Here is a 17,220-nt window from a genome sequence, read left to right as displayed (position 1 = left end):
TCTACATATAGTCCGTGTTTGAGAAGATGAATGCATGCGGGGCTCTATGGAACTTAGGAAGAAAAGCAAAAAGAACCTATGCTTTATCATGCTATCGTCAATAAGCGTAAGCTAAATGAGATCAAACCCACAATCCCATTTAATCTTCTCAAAAACCCAAGAAGGCAAGTACTGGTCTTATCCCTAGTTTACAGATGAGGAGACTGAGGCTGAAAGAAGCTAAGGAAATTATAGAGGTTCATGGACTAGTAAGCAACAGAGCCAGAATCTGAACCAAGATCTTTCTGACTAGAAAACTCATACTTTTAATGATATACTGATGCTTAATTCACAAACGAGAGCCAGTATTTTTTAAAACATTGTAAATGTTTAAAATAAAGACAGCTCTAAAAGTCATGAAAACTTATCTCCTCAAATAAAACTTGGATGTTTATCAAGAAACGTTCAGAAAGGGGCGCCTGGGTGGCTCAGTGGGTTAAGCCGCTGCCTTCGGCTCAGGTCATGATCTCAGGGTCCTGGGATCGAGTCCCACATTGGCTCTCTGCTCGGCAGGGAGCCTGCTTCCCTCTCTCTCTCTCTCTGCCTGCCTCTCTATCTACTTGTGATTTCTCTCTGTCAAATAAATAAATAAAATCTTTAAAAAAAAAAAAAAAAGAAACGTTCAGAAAGAGGAAATTTCACAGTAGTTTAGCAAAATGGCTTTTAAGAAATTCTTAAAATATACGTGGACCACGTGAAATGAAGGGGAAATGGTAAATACAGGAAGAAAAGCAGGGCATGGTGTCACTTAAGGAATTTCTCAATAAAGAATTACATCAGTGGTAACTGAATCACAGGCTTAACTTTTCAGTGCAGAGAAAATGACCAAAGCCAAAGCTTTGAACATGTGCTTTGAAAGTATGCCACTTATTCCATACCCTCTACCTCAGAAGTTGTAGCACTTACCTCTCTCTGGAAAAAATTCCAAGCATGAGTAAGCCACCGGTATCTAGGTAAGCCATAATTTGTCATTCTGGCTTTCAACGTGACCATGTCTGACCACTGAACCGGGACCTGGAGATAACAAACAAAATATCACAACTGGAACACACAAACACACACATTCAGACACACAAACATTCCCATATTCCCAAAAACAATTGCTCCCCCACTCATACACATATTGGAATGTATTGCAATTAAGAAATACTATTTTAGGGCGCCTGGGTGGCTCAGTGGGTTAAGCCGCTGCCTTCGGCTCAGGTCATGATCTCAGAGTCCTGGGATCGAGTCCCGCATCGGGCTCTCTGCTCAGCGGAGAGCCTGCTTCCCTCTCTCTCTCTGCCTGCCTCTCCATCTACTTGTGATTTCTCTCTGTCAAATAAATAAATAAAATCTTAAAAAAAAAAAAAAGAAAAAGAAATACTATTTTAAAATTTGTATTTGTTTGCGGCCTAAATTAAGCTCAAGGTTATTAGCTACTTATGAAACACTCTCTATGTGTAGATGTTTGCAGTAAATGAGGAAGTTCTTTACATTAAGAAAAGAAAAAAAATAGCATCATTTAATGCCCATGTCAAGCTGAAGGAAATCACAAAACAAGTGGTTTACTGTACGTCCTACATGTTTGGCTGAAGAGCTCCTCATAATAAATGATCCCAGCCCAGAAATGCCCTTGGATCTGATTCCATAATGCTATGGAGTCAGTCTTTGAAGGGACTGCAGGGGGCCCTGCGTGGCTCAATCAGTTAAGCATCTGCCTTCGACTCAGGTCATGATCCTGGAGTCCTGGGATAGTCCTGGATGGTCCTGAGATGGATCTCCGTGTCCTGCTCCCTGCTCAGCCTGGAGTCTGCTTCTCCCTCTGCCTCTCTCCATGTTCCTGCTCTCGCTCTCTCTCTCTCAAATAAATACATGAAACTTTCCTAAAAAATGAAGTGACTGCAGATTGTAGTACCAAAAATAAAGGGATAGGAATTAAGAACGGAAAGAATTCAGCTCAAGCCGTGCCTCGTTCTTTCCCCAAACTGGATTTGGGGTGCACGCTAGAAATTTATGAAGAATACCTCACAAATTAAAGCACTTTTTGTGCTTCTAGACCCACGTCACCGAGCACCGTGTCCCTTAACAGAGAGTTTAATCATGGCAGAGCTTAAGGTACACAACACAACATTTGGCCGAAAATCCAGTCAGCGCATCACGTGGTGCTTTATCTCCAGGGCCCCGGGGGGAAACTGACGCATACACATCGTCTCCCCACACATGTGGTATTGTGTTTAGAATGCATAACTGGGAAACTGGACAGACATCCATATCTGATGTATGTGGTAATACAGCCCAGGCTTAGCCAAGCAAGCCTGACGCTAACTCAAGATTAGGACTATTTTGCAATCTTATTTTAAAAATAGCAGTCAGTACAAGTAGCTTAAAAATTCCTGACCACAAAAGTTTTTTATTGTTTTCCTTTGTTAATTCTCTTTTTTTTATTACTTGGAAATGTACATAACAAAAGAAAACATGGTAACACTTGGGCACACAACTTTGCTCCTTTAGCCTGATTGTGTGTACTTCATGTTCACATGGTCTCAACAAAATTCAGGGAACTAAACCAAATTTCAAGCTACTCACTAGACATTATTATTTCATATCTCTTTGAGTCTATAAAACTGGAAATGAAGTAAATCTCTAGAAGTCTATAATCTGAAACAGTTAATATTGACAGATTTTTCTGAAGAAGGAATCATGAATAGGAGGTGACCACGTATAAACAACAGAAATAATGGGAAACAGACTGATGTCAAATCTCTTGATTTGGTTATTAGAATAGTCTTATTATAAATTTTATTTTACAAAGTAAATATAAGTTGTTTCCCTCTTGTAACCACAATTGATGTGAGACCAAATATGGCAAAAAAAACAGAGGAGATCACTGAGGTTCTGGCACAAAATACTGTGATTTGGCCATGAAGGAAAACACACACTTACTGGCTTCTTGCATGGAACAGCTAAGAGCACAAAGCCCATGCTATGCAAAGGCTGGGTTCTGCAAAATTTGGCAGCTAATAAACTTTAATGGCACTTTTCATTCACACTGCCATTAGTGCAAAAGCAATAAAAAAATTCTGACAAACTTTTCTTCCAAGGAACCATTTTCCACATTTCCCTTGGAAACAGCCCCAACAGCCTTTGCTTTCTCCGGGTGACTTAATGGGGGAGATTTACATAAGCAAACAGTGGTGTATGCACTCAACTGCAAGGGCAGAGTCTATCCATTCAGTACCACCCTGACACCAGGAAGATGGCCCCCAATTGAATAGAAGAAAGTATCTTCTAAAATTAGATTATATTAGAACCAAAACATTTCCTTTCAAATCCCTTAAATTAATTCATTTCATATTTGTTATAACTTCGGAGATTTAACAAATAATGATATGACAGGGGCATCTGGCTGGTTCAGTGGGTTAAAGCCTCTGCCTTCAGCTCTGGTCATGATCGCAGGGTCCTGGGATAGAGCCCCACATTGGGCTCTCTGCTCTGCCTGCTTGTGATCTGTGTCTGTCAAATAAATAAATAAAATCTTAAAAAATAAAAAAATAAAAAATAAATAAAGGGATTTAGAGGGGCGCCTGGGTGGCTCAGTGGGTTAAAGCCTCTGCCTTCAGCTCAGGCCATGATCCCAGTGTCCTGGGATTGAGCCCCGCTTGGGCTCTCTGCTTAGCAGGGAGCCTGCTTCCTCCTCTCTCTCTGCCTGCCTTTCTCTGCCTACTTGTGATCTCTGTCTGTCAAATAAATAAATAAAATCCTAAATAATAAAAAAAGGGATTTAGAAATGAATTTACTTTCTATGGATTTTGAAACGGGTTGTATAGCTCTTATGTCATATCATTATTTTTTTTTAAGATTTTTTAATTTATTTGACAGACAGAGATCACAAGTAGGCAGAGAGGCAGGCAGAGAGAGAGAGGAGGAAACAGGCTCCCTGCTGAGCAGAGAGCCCGATGTGGGGCTCGATCCCAGCCCCCAGGATCATGACCTGAGCTGAAGGCAGAGGCTTTAACCCACTGAGCCACCCAGGCGCCCCTAAATCCCTTTTAATTATCAAAAAGAACATAAGGAAAAGCTGTGGTGAAGGATCAGGGACTAATTCTAGGACTATTATCTGTTGCTTAAATGTCAAGGAGATACAGGTACTTCCTTAAAACAAAAAAATTTAGAAGCGACGGTCTCTTTACCAGTGAAACCCAGAACCAGAGTCTGGAGCCACCAACTACTCTTTCACTCCCCGAAATATTTGATATTTCTAGGGATGGAGTGAAAAATAAGATTCTCAAAGACAGCAAGAACATTCCTATTTTAACAGGAAATTTCATTTTGAAGAAAGCTTTTAACTTTATTAAACTAGTCAGAACCTGCCCTGACTTTTCAATTTTTAATAGAAAAAAAAAATCATAAATTCTCTCTTCTTACTAAGAGTTGTCAGACATGGATGGGAAGCAGGAGTGTTTTCAGGCAGGTTCAGATGGGTGGCGGCGCCTAAGCATCGTTTACATGCAAATTAGAGTATGCAAAGTACTCATTAGTCTGTAATTACCACTTAGCATTCAAAACAGTCTCACAATACAGTAACAGATTCACCGCAGTATCGGTACCGGTACCGAAAGGACTTCACTTTCAGTACTGAAAAACCTCTCTGAAACAAATACAAAATGATCTCCCTCTCTTCTTGAAAGCTTCTACATGTTCCAATGTCAAAGGTTCATCTGGGGAACTTGTCACAAATGTGAATGCCCGGTCCCTACCCTTTCTTCCTCTGCTTTCCCCTCTATTCTGATTCTGTCCTGTAAACGGTCTGAGAACTTCTTGTTGAAAAACATCACCTTCCCAGGGTGCCTGGGTGGCTCAGTGGGTTAAGGCTGCCTTCAGCTCAGGTCATGATCTCAGGGTCCTGGGATGGAGCCCTGCATCAGGCTCTCTGTTCTGCAGGGAGCCTGCTTCCTCCTCTCTCTCTGCCTGCCTCTCTGCCTACTTGTGATCTCTGTCAAATAAATAAATAAAATCTTAAAAAAAAAAAAAAAGAAAGAAAGAAAAAGAAAAAGAAAGAAAAAGAAAAAGAAAAACATCATCTTCCCAAAACAGAATTACTCTGTGGTACTTGGAGGGGACAAACCTGGCCTGCCACGGTGAGAACAGCCAGAAAACAGACATGCAAAGGGGCTCAAGTTCATGGGTGATAGATGTACTACCACCTGTCACCTGTGAAGTGGGCAAACATTAGGAAAGTCATCATCCCCTATGTGAGCGGAGGTGAGGAGCAAGTGATACACCCAACGGGACTGGTAAAAATCCCCTATCCTTGCTCATTCTCACATCGCTCTGAAAGTTGATTTCAATTCCTAAAATGAAAGAGAAAAATGCTTAAGAGCTGTTTTCATGTAGCCAAATCTCAAACTGTCAAGAGTGTTTCGAGGCTGAAGTAAACACACAGCAACTCTTCAAATATACTTCTTCTTCAAGGAATTTGGCTCAGCTTGTTGGAAACAGAAAATTCATGCTTCCTAGTCATCAGAATACAGCTGAGATGGGCACTTTATGAGGCTTACATGTAGATTTTCAAGTTTTCCCAGATCTTGTTGTGAATGCAAATCTTTCCTATTATATACTGAGAAGTTGGAAAAATGATTTTAGGACATGTATTATTTCTGGTCTATTACAATGATGTTTTAGAGACCTGTGGAATTAAAGACATACAGTACAGCAAATAAAATTATACAAATTATGATTTAAAACTACACTTTAGACACAGACAAGAAAGTGTTCATTTTCAGAAATAGGACCAGCATTGTTATTATACAGGATAAACATTCAAATTAGAGGTACTGGGTGCCTCAGTGGATTGAGCCTCTGACTTTTGATCTAGGCTCAGGTCTTGATCTCCTAGTCATGAATTTGACCCTCGCTTTGGGCTTCCCTCTGGGCATGGAGCCTACTTAAACAAACAAATAAACAACAACAAAAAAAAAAACATTGAAAACTACAATCATGTGTCTAAATAACTCCAAAGTATATGATTCAAAAGGCTGAACTGAGTATTGTTCCAGAACGTGACTATACCCCACTTTGAACTCACCATAATTTCCTGCTCGTATGTCCAAACACCACAAGCCAGTTCCACACAGAAAATGACAAGCAAACTTCCAAAGTACTGCAGAAGAACAAAAAATTAATGCTGTTAGGATAGAATCAAAATAAAATATGGCCACCAGAGATGAGCTAAATATTATTCAGCGCTGTTTACCCAAAGGACAAGTAAACAAAGACACATAGTTAAGAAGCTCCCTTGGGAGGAAAGGAAAAAAGTGTCCACAAATTGAAAGAAATCTACAGGCAATATCTGATACTCACCTGAATGGGACATCTGACTAGTGCTCTATTTATCAAGTACTTTCATAATTCATTCACTCAAGGACCTCGTGAAAGGGATAGGACTACCTCATTTTACAAGTGACAAAATTAATGCAAAAAGTAGACAATGTGAGTTGCTCAAGAATGTGCATAGTAGTTTGGGGGGAGGGGTTGCTAGAGCCTTTTGGCTGTGTTCTTTGTGCCACAGGCACCTCGACCCTTCTCCAGTTGCAGAGGTACCTTGCAGAAATAAACAGTAAAAGTGTGAGAAAGAATGAGCTCCCTGAAAGTTCTTCTCACTAATGCTGGCAGAGTTCAGGGCGTCATGGATCTTCTGCTCCTTTTATGTCACTGGGTCAGGGTATGGGCCCCTGGGAGTGATGATTATTGACAAACCCCCTTGACTGCAATGACATCTCCCTTAGGGCAGGAACTTTAATGTCACAAAGTGGGTGCTCCGTAAGTATTTGTTACTTAAACGATAAATGAAAACAAAGCGGAGTGATAGCCTAGTAGAAGGCTAAGAGCTGCCTTGGGCTGGGTGATCTTTCCGAAGGTAGTTTTTAAGATGAGTCAGTAAAGGGGCGCCTGGGTGGCTCAGTGGGTTAAAGCCTCTGCCTTCAGCTCAGGTCATGATCCCAGGGTCCTGGGATCGAGCCCCACATCGGGCTCTCTGCTCTGCGGGGAGCCTGCTTCCTCCTCTCTCTCTGTCTGCCTCTCTGCCTACTTGTGATCTCTGTCTGTCAAATAAATAAATAAAATCTTAAAAAAAAAAAAAAAGATGAGTCAGTAAAGACAAGAAGGCAAGGCTGATAAGATTGGTGCAAAAGCAATCCAGGAAGTGGAAATACCAAGTGCCAGGCCACCTTCTGGGTCAAGCCAGTTACTGAAGAACTGGGAGGTAACTAGAGCACACACGGGGTGGATGGGTACAGGAGTGTAAGCAGAAGAGGAAGAGAAATAGAGCCAGACAGATCTCCAGGGGCGGTAGAAAGGACTCTGGCTTTTATTCTAAGTGTAATCAAAATCCAGCAGCACGTGACACGGTCTGACATACATTATAAAAACATAATTCTGGCGGTTTTGTAAAAAAAAAAAAAAAACAACAACCTATAGGAAAGCAAAGATGTGATCAGGGCAACTAAGTGAAAAATAGCTGAGCTAGGACAGCAGCAGGGAAATGGGGGGTGGGGGTGGACTGATAATAAGATTGTGAGCTGTCAAAAGCGTGAACGCTGAGTTTCTTTGCTCATGATTTTTGCCCAAAAAGGGGAGGGGAAATAAAAGATCTAGAAAATTGAGCTGATTTTCTACTACTCCTATGATTTAAAAACCGAAATCACTGCTATTCGTTTTAATTTACTTCTTTCATGTAAAGACAGAAATAATATAGACATGGTTGCATAATATCTTAGAAACTAACACACTGAAAATAAAAATTGGCTCAAAAAATAAAGTAATATTTTCTTAAGGGTAGCCCACTTTATAAGCACTTTGATTTTCAACATATGCAGTACTCTTGGTCAGCTTCAATCTGCTCAAATCTCATTGCCTTACTTTAAAGATTTTTGCCTTAAAATGATGATTAGAAGAAATTTTGTGAGCACAGCACTCCAAGCCAGTTTTTCTCCAAACTCTCTTTCATGGTTTATTTAAGAGATTTCTAGATATGAACAATACTACATGTATACCATAGGTTACAAAGAGACCAAATAGTCAATAATTGTATGCTAGATCCATTTTTTTCTGCCTTTGATAAGACCCTACCAGACAGTAAACTTCAGAGAAAAATTACACCATGGGATAGTTTTGTTTTCCCAAATACCTAACCTTTTTTTTTTTTTTTTTCCAAAATGGATGTTTGGTTATGATGAAAACCAAAGCAGCCCCGAAAACGCACAACATCCTGAAAATAAAACACAGACATGGCCGCTGCTGCTGGTCAGGAGATAACTTTACTATGCCTTAGGGATCACCATGCAGATTTCTGGATTGATTTTATATCCTTGTAAGTCCCACTTGAGTCACTTCTCTTGTTTCTCGCCTCCTAGAGTCACTGGCCAGTTTACGACGTACCGCTGCAGCAGAAGGGCCCTGAAGGCAGAAGCAAGGGCGGAGTACCCAGATGTAAGCAATATTGCAACACCTTGAGTCTCTCTGCCAGGAAGCCGCGCACTGACCACACGCATGACAGCGCCTCTCATTTCTTGCGGTGAGCTTTGCCATGGCTTAGCAACACCATAACTTAAGCGTCCCCAGGAATGCCTAAAATACATATAACTAAAACAATCTCTCATTAAAACCCCCAAACCGAGGGGTGCCGGGTGGCGCAGCTGGTTGAGCATCCTCTCCGACCCCTGGTTTGGGCTCAAGTCCTGATCTCAGGATTGTGAGATCGAGCCCCACCCCATCCCCCCACCTTGGGCTCCCTGCTCAGTGCAGAGTCTGAGATTCTCTGCCCCTTTGTCCCACCCCTCCGTACTCACGCACACTCTCTCCCTCTCTCTCTAATAAATAAATCGTATTTAAAAAAAAAACAAACAAACAAACTCAAAACTAAAATTACCCATCATGGGAAGGAGGGTATCCATATAAGACACCCCTTTAACTCTGGGAAAACTCTAAAATGGTTTTATCGTTCAGATTTCCGGTGATGTCATCGGATGCAAGTTCTTCCACATAAAGCAGTTCTTCTGTGTTTCTTCGACTTATACTCAGAAGCACAGATTTATTTGACCTTCAGATTGAAAATACACGTTTTAACCACGCTATAAAACTTTCTTGAACCAAATCAAATCTAAAATTTAATTCAAACCATAAATATATGAATATGAATATATATATATATTTTTTTCCAAACGATGCTACAGCTTTGTGGTCGGCTGCCCTTGCCTTGATGTCATTGTGTCATTGTGTCTTCTAAGTCCAAGGAAAACATTAAATGCCAAATCCATTGTTAACGCGACATACAGAGATCAACTTCATTTATCCCTACTTTTTCTTTTCCAGTGAGCTCCGAGGCCTCGATGGTCATCCTCATAATGATGATAGAGCAGAGAATCGCTCTGCCACTATTTTGTTTAAGGGCTGGATCTGAGCGAGGCATCTGTTAATCCACAGTTTGAACAGAGCAAAGCGAGCAAAGAAGAGAGCAACAGCTCAAGCAGACCTCGGCTACGGTATGAGGGTATGAGGTGCACACACTACAGTATGTGTCCCTGCAAAGCCATCCGTCATCCTCCCCAGTATCGGGAACATGTATATATCTCTCCTGACGGCCTCCCACGCATCTGTGCCTCCCACGCATCCCCCCTGCGCACACGCCTGGGTGAGACGGTCTGTGCCATCCAGTGTGCAGACCAATCTGCCCCTCTCGTCTCCTTGGGTGCAGTCCTTCCTGAATGGTGGGAAAAGCTCAGAATTTGGAGTTGGAAGACTGAAGTCCAAAGCCAGGTCGGAACACAGGCTGTGACCTCCAGTGGTGAATCATTAAACCGGCCCGGCTTCAGTTTGCTCCTCTGTGTCCCGAAGATAAAAATAAAGCCTTCTTTGCTATTATCATCAAGGCTGATGGGATAAATGGGAAAGTGGTTTGCATTTTTTTTAAATTTAAACCTGTAAAACATATATGGATGCTGTTCTGAACCATTCTGTGCAGGGCAATCCAAACTGGACTTGTCCTCTCTTCTCCTACAGAGAACCCGCGTGCCCCATAAGGTGACAAGGTCTCTGCCTCATCGTCATTCTCCAGCATTGCCTCTCTGGTTCTTTACCACGTTACTTTTGTCCTTCCCTCCTCGTGGAGCAGCACTCCTCTGTCTGCTGTGAGCCAGGCTTCAGAGGCTCTGGCTTTTAAACCAGCTGGCTGCCTCACACACAGGTCACAGAACTTAACTGCCAGACCATGGGTCCTGGCTGGCAGACATCTTGTTCTTAAACATAATTTATCCCCAGAAAGCACCTATCTCTAAGCAGCACCTGTCGTCAATGAATGTTTGGTGGAAATACTGATCAGTTTACCAATGAGAAAGATTTTCTCGAGATTCTCTAATTTGAACTGAGTTTCCTGCTAACACTGAACTCCCTTTGACTTCTGCTTATAAATTCAAAGAAATCTGAAATACTGCCTCTCTGTTTTACTATTTTTTTTTTCCCTCTAGTTTTACTATTGTCTTCCTTGTGCATTGTTCTATGATAATCCGGGGTGCCTTTAAACATTTGGGACAATTTAACGAAGCTAAAGAAAAGGAGCCACGTACTGACTCCTCTGTCTTTCCTCAGCAACTAAGGACTAAACATTTCAAACAAATGAAGAATGAGAAACTGGTGTTTATACAAGGAAATTAGAATGCCATCATTTGCATGACAAACTATTTTGTTTGCTTGGAAAATTATTCAACACAGAGTTCCTTAAAATAGCTAAGTTTCTCTACTGTAATTAAACTAAAATTTGTGTTCTACGAATAAGTTTTATCTTCAAGCATTTGTTCATGAAGAAACTGCATCAAATAAAGCAAGCAGAAAAGAGGACGCATCCCCCTAAATGATGCAATTAATTAGTGATTTTTCTTTTCTACCAAATCTCTCAAGCTGAGAAGAACTACTTCCAGTTAAAAAATAAGAGCCCTCTGGAGGCACCTGGGTGGCTCAGTTGGTGAAGTGGCCGCCTGCAGCTCTTGTGATCCCAAGGTCCTGGGACTGAGACACCTCCCCCAAAGCCCCCCCCCCTCCCCCCCCCCCCCCCCCCCCCGCACCAACTCACACATGGGGCTTCCTGCTCAGCAGGGAGCCTGCTTTCACCTCTCCCCTCATGCACTGGCACATGCTCTCTCTCTCTCTCTTAAATAAATAAATGAAATCTTTAAAAAAAAAAAAATGAGAGCCTTCACTGTGTTGGATAAAAGAAGATCAAATAAAACATTGTATGTGAGATTGCTTTGTTGACTCTTTCATTTTTAACAAGACAGATAAGAACATGGGCTCTGAAATAAAATGGACTCGGGCTTTAGATTCTGGCTCCTGTGCATATCAGTTGGATGAACTCAGGCAAACCACTAAGGTTGTGCTAAGGATTCAATCAGGTAGAGTGGTGTCCTGTGGTAAGCGTCCCCTAATAGGAGCTATCACATCACAGCATCTATTAGAATACAAACTCAGTGAGGACAAGGGATACCATTTTGGCTTAAATGCTAACATGCTGACTGGCATACAGCAGGAACTCGAGGCCTATTTCTTGGCTCCGTGTACTGAGATCAGAGGATAATGGTGAGTAACATTGTTCATCTCCTTCCATCAGGATCACTCTCACCAAAGGACATTCAATCCCACAAGTGGTTTGATCAAAATCATTACTAAAATCCCTATCCAGTGAGAATATAGCTGGTATTTTTCCAAACATCTTTCTTAGGAAGCTAAGCAGGAAGTGGTGGGTGGGGAAGCCAACTTCTTTTTAAAAAGGAGTGAAATCAATTTGTTATTTTTTTTTAAATTTGTTATTTTAAACTAAGATTGGCCACAAAATGTTAAGAAAGGCTGAACCACTCCCTTTGTCCACTGGAAGTATCTGAAGAGGAAGAGAAGGACCGGAAATCCAATCTTCCTATTTAAGTCCTTGGTGACCTGTAGGTAAATGCATCTCTAGTAGAAACAGAGGGGATTTATTCCTCACTATTAAAGGTTATTTCATCTCATTATATGTATACTGACAAAATAGGAAAATCTCAAGGAGGTCCTTTCTTAAAGAAACATTTATTTATAAAAACGATTTCGCTCCTTGATACCACCCACCCCAGGATTTCCTCCTAAAGAAAGCAGATTAATAAATGTATGCCCCTATCCTTTCACCCCCCTGAAATTTCGCTAAAATAAAAAATAAGGGATCTTTTCTATAAAAGGTGTAAACTCAGGGGTAAAGGAAAAGGAGACGACAGCAAGTAGAGTTTGGAATGTGCGAACTTCTCAGCAGTCCCCCAAAAGCTGAAGGCTTAACTAGTAGCGAGGAAAACTGAAAACAACAGAATCCCCTGAACGCTCAGGTACTGGCAGATAGGATGGATGGATAGGGGACACGGATGAAGGTAGGGCTGAAAACAGAATGACTTGCTGCAAATCTCTTTAGGAAGAAGTTAGACCCCATGTCCCTTTCTCCATACTAGACAGCTGGGTGACTACCCAGACCCACCAATACAGAAGCTGGGGTATTTATCCTGTGGAGACAGCAAAACAGAGGACACTAGAAACAGTGGAAGACAGAGTACAGTACTGGCAAAGATCAGTGAAGTTCAAATTTACACACTTTTTCACAAAGGTTCAAAATTCCTATCAAACCAAAATAAGCTTTGGATTTCTAGTAGGATACTAGAAGCTAAAGGGCAATGGAAGAATGTCTTCAACATGCTGAGGGGGAAAAATGATTTCTAACCTATAATTCCATAGCAATTAAAATTATCATGAAAATGCAAATAGGGCCATTTTTAGCCATAGAGACTTTTAAAAATGTATGTCCTCTGTATGTTTCTTCAGGAAACTACTGGAAGATGTGTGGACAATGACTTGGAATCTAGAAAACAAGGATCTAAAACAAGAGTGAGGTAAAGGTAATCCCGGAATGGTAAGTAAAGGGACAGCCCATAAGTGCAAGAGTTTCAGTGGGTCTAGACTGGAGAGGTCTAGGATGTTCTGAGATAGATTTCTTTAAAAAAAAAAAAAAATTCAACTGAGTGCTCCAAATATTTGAGTATATAAAGAGAGGAGCTACACCAGAGTTTAGAGTTGAATTAGACAGAAATACATAGAAAATAGAGTTACTAATTCCAAGAAAAACAAAGTTATTATTCCAGAAAGAATAATCAAACCCAGTGTTTCCCTGGCCCAGCTGTGAATAGCATTTACATAATTATAATCTTAAAGACTGAACTATCCGAAGTTATGACGTATCCGTGTCGAAGTGTGACAGGAAGTTTGCATGGGAGGTTGGGGCGTGAGGACAGGACAGGGTGCCAGATCTCCATCTTAATAAGTTCTTCATCGTAAGAGGTCAATGGGTAGTGCTTAAAGCTAAAGACTAAAAGAGTGTGAGAAGAGTTACATAAATAGGAGATTTAGAGATGGGTAAGTAAATTCTCAGGGAATCTGCTAAAACAATATTGAAAGTGGTTACCTCTTAGAGTGGAAAATGGGAAGGTGGAAGACTGCTATTTCTCATAATAAGACTTTGAGAATTAAATTAACTGTAAATTATGAAGCACTCCGGTAAAAGTAAAAGCAAAATTAGAACAAACAATAGTCACGCTGAAGCCTTGACATGAAAAAGAAGAAAGTCGGAGGGGGAAGGATGATCTAGGTTTTACATAGACAAAGTTATTCAAAAGGCTGAAAATTGTAAGTGGCCCAATTATACTTCATGGTTACTGGAACTAAAGGACGTGGGTGGCAACTGGAAACTTTATGCTCAGGTGCTGTCATCTTTTTGCTCAATGTACCTTCAGTAGTTCAAAATAAGAGTGCTGTAACAGAATACAAAACGTATAGTTAAATGTGATTTATAGACCCAACTCAGAGGTCTCTCTCTTTCACTAGACTGTCTTTGGCAATTAGGACCTCTCCTGCAATATTGCTCATTAAAACCACACATATGGTCTGCTTAAATCAGTGTGAGCTGGAATATTTTCCATGCAAGTACACTTCAGTCACTGAATTATGAAGCTTCGAACTCTATGTTACGTACAATTTCATTCAATGAGGGAGGCCTAGATTTAGTTCACTTTATGGGGAGATATATATGTTTGTATATTCAAGTATGGTGAGTATATAAAATGAAAAGTATATAAGAGTATATTAAAAGTATACAAAAAATCAAGTATATAACTATATATTCAAATATGTGTATGTGAGTGCACACACACACACGCACACATAAATGCATGCACAGAGATTTACAAGCACTATATAATTTACTCCTTAAGAAATATTACAAAAACATCATTATTTCTATTTCTTTGAAAGAGAAAATGGAGCCATAGGCAAATTAATCCCCAGCTGAGAGACAACAGACCACTAAGTCTTACGAAGCACAGGTTTGAGGTCAAGCCTCCTAGATTCTGATCCTAGCTTCGCCCCTTAATAGTTGGGCAAACCATTTAACTTTTCTGTGTGTCAGTGTCCTCATCTATGAAATGGGATAACAGTAGTGCCAACCCCATAGTCTGGTCAACAGAAGTTGATGGGTCAATGCATGTAAAACACCCAACAGTGGCTAGCACATAGCACGTGTTCTATGAGGGACTGTGGTGGTAGTGTTAGCCATACTTCATAAGCCACCATCTCTAGACCCACAACTTCTTACCTTTCTTACCTTTGAGCTGATAGGGAATGATTTAAACCTTATGGCAGGTGATGGACATTGGGGAGGGTATGTGCTATGGTGAGCACTGTGAATTATGTAAGACTGATGAATCACAGACCTGGACCCCTGAAGCAAATAATACATTATGTGTTAATAAAAAAAAAAAAAAAAGAAAAACCATGTCTCCCTCCTTGATCCTTCCTAGTTGGGGAAAAAAAAAATAAAAGACCACCAATAATATCAAAATTTTAAGGATGGCAAAAAATTCTGCTTTTTTTTTCCACCTATGATGGTTATTTAAAGTCATAAAAGCTGCTTCAATTGCAAAGTAAAAACCTTGACAAGTTATATAAAAAATTCCATCTTTTCTTTTTATGTTTTGAACTTATATTAAGTCAGTCAGATCAGCTTCTTCCCAGTAGTAAAATTAATTTTTCCTTTTATTCACATTTTACAATTTTATAATGAAGTCTGGTGCCGTGTAGCCAATGAGTGCTTAACTCTTCATTAAATGGAACTTTCATAAAAACTCTAATAAGAGCAAGTGATTTATTTTCTTTTTATACCTTTAATTATTTACTGTTAATAACCAATAATAATAAAATTTCTAAGAAAGTAATATTTGTTTTGTATAAAATATCAAATAATTTTCACTTTTGGGAAAATAGATTAATTTTAAATTTTTATTTCTAACTTTTATTAGTCTAATAAAAGCATAAAAGCAATATTTCCTAACAAACAAAGCCAATCAATGTATTGAGCACTTAAATTCAGAGAGTGTTGAATTTTATAAGTAGTTGAGAAATATAGGAAAAATATTTTTGATTACGAAGAATAATTTTATAGAAAACATATTCTATTAATACAAATTAATACAAATACAATCTTCATTCTATCCAGCTTTATAGAGAGAGGAAGCAAAAAAAAAAAAAAAACAAAAACAAAAAAACCCTATATCCAACCTACCACAAATAGACCAGGCACTTATTTTCCCAAACTGTTTTTTTATATTAATGTCAACTGGAAATTAATTTTTATATTAAAACAAAATATAATGTTTTCCCTGAACACCTTTAAATAAATTTCTCTGTGTGAGCAGATAATCAACCAAGTATCACAGAATACTTTCGGTAAGAATATATTTCACTGGGAGAAAAGTAAAAATTATAAACACTGTGGAAGTTATTTTAGCCTGTTACTTTCTTAGTTTATAACTAAAAACTGAGGTCATTTTATCATAAGTAACATTCAAAGTAATTTGAAACTGGAAAAGTCAGATTTGCTTATCTTGGAAAATTAGTACAACCTGAGATTCCCCTCCCTCCAAATACAAATAATTTCAAAATATAACATACTTTACTGGACATTTTAATATTTTAAAAACCCTGTGCCTTTTGACTTCTAGCTACATGCCACATACTCAGCACTTTTAATAAACAAAAAGTTTGATTAAAAGCCTGCATTCATGAAATGATAAATGATAAACTCCAGTCTCTACCCTGTCAAATATTAAACTCTGCAAGATTTCAGCACTAAGTATCCCTATGTCAGTTGTTTATTTTTCCTTTCCTGGTGATTGGAGGTTTAAAAATATTATATTACTTATAGTTAGTAAATAAGAGAATTCCAGTGCCAAATATTTGTACAAGATAATGGAACAGCTGACATTCTGTTAAGAATCCACTGGGACAAAACTACTAACAGTCCAAGAGGACTTGCTGCTTAAAATATACACCCACACAAAGCCTCCGTTTAAGCCTGCTCTCCAAGCGATGTCATAGGTTTGGTACTTTCTGACAGCCAATTAATTATTCACCGTGTTCCATGTCTTTCTACAGATTCTATAGACAATGCAACATTAAATATCCCTTCTTCTCAGAATCATAAATGAAATGAGATCAGTCTAATTTAGGAAAATTCCAGAACTGTAAGCCAATTTTTGAAGAAACACAATCTTGTAACTCCTGAACCCCTGCAGAAATTCAGGGTAAGGCACAAACATATGGGCACGCTGTGGTCCTTTGTCCATGCTTCTGACTGAATAACTATGGAAGAATATTTCTAGTAACTCCTCTTAATGTGCTCCCTTTCAGCGCGTTTGCCCTGAGCTGAGCTAATTTCTTTATCAAGGATGTTGCCAAAGCTCAGATTTGTATATACTTGCCTCATGCACTGCTCAAACTATTTGGGAAATGTGTTGCACCAGAATCTGAGGGACTTAGGCAGGGGCTGCGAGTTCCAGGGTCAATGATCTATATCATGGGGGGCAAAACATTAAGGGTGAGGCAGTCAAGGAGCTGGATATGATACCAGACAGCTTCTGCTGCTTTGTAGGCTGGGTCAGCACAGGTCCGCGTGCTTAGCCAGAGCTCCAAAGATTTAAGCGGGGGTCCTGGGGTAGAGACCTGCATCAGGCTCTCTGCTCAGTGGGGAGCCTGCTTCCTCCTCTCTCTTTCTCTGCCTGCCTCTCTGTCTACTTGTGATCTCTGTCTGTC

At 39.8% G+C, this 17,220-nt stretch overlaps 2 protein-coding genes across 6 annotated transcripts in view; one reads left to right on the top strand and one right to left on the bottom strand.

Annotated features, from left to right (window-relative positions):
- Positions 1-10,909, top strand: part of LOC309845297 (uncharacterized protein) — a 54,351-nt gene extending 43,442 nt beyond the window's left edge. For all 3 annotated transcript variants that reach the window (XM_082693067.1, XM_082693066.1, XM_082693065.1), the window contains 2 exons: positions 8,433-8,593; positions 9,391-10,909. In XM_082693067.1, the coding sequence (XP_082549193.1) occupies positions 8,433-8,593; positions 9,391-9,478 (249 nt within the window). In that variant the 3' untranslated portion in view covers positions 9,479-10,909. The remainder of the gene's footprint in view (positions 1-8,432; positions 8,594-9,390) is intronic.
- TSPAN12 (tetraspanin 12) overlaps positions 1-17,220 on the bottom strand; it is a 63,175-nt gene that overhangs the window by 19,826 nt on the left and 26,129 nt on the right. For all 3 annotated transcript variants that reach the window (XM_082693059.1, XM_082693060.1, XM_082693061.1), the window contains 2 exons: positions 6,107-6,181; positions 946-1,053 (listed from right to left, as the gene is read on the bottom strand). In XM_082693059.1, the coding sequence (XP_082549185.1) occupies positions 946-1,053; positions 6,107-6,181 (183 nt within the window). The remainder of the gene's footprint in view (positions 1-945; positions 1,054-6,106; positions 6,182-17,220) is intronic.

Source organism: Mustela nivalis (genome assembly GCF_964662115.1).
Source record: "Mustela nivalis genome assembly, chromosome: 12".
In the NCBI taxonomy this organism is placed as follows: domain Eukaryota; kingdom Metazoa; phylum Chordata; class Mammalia; order Carnivora; family Mustelidae; genus Mustela; species Mustela nivalis.
This window is presented reverse-complemented; position numbering and strand designations above follow the sequence as displayed.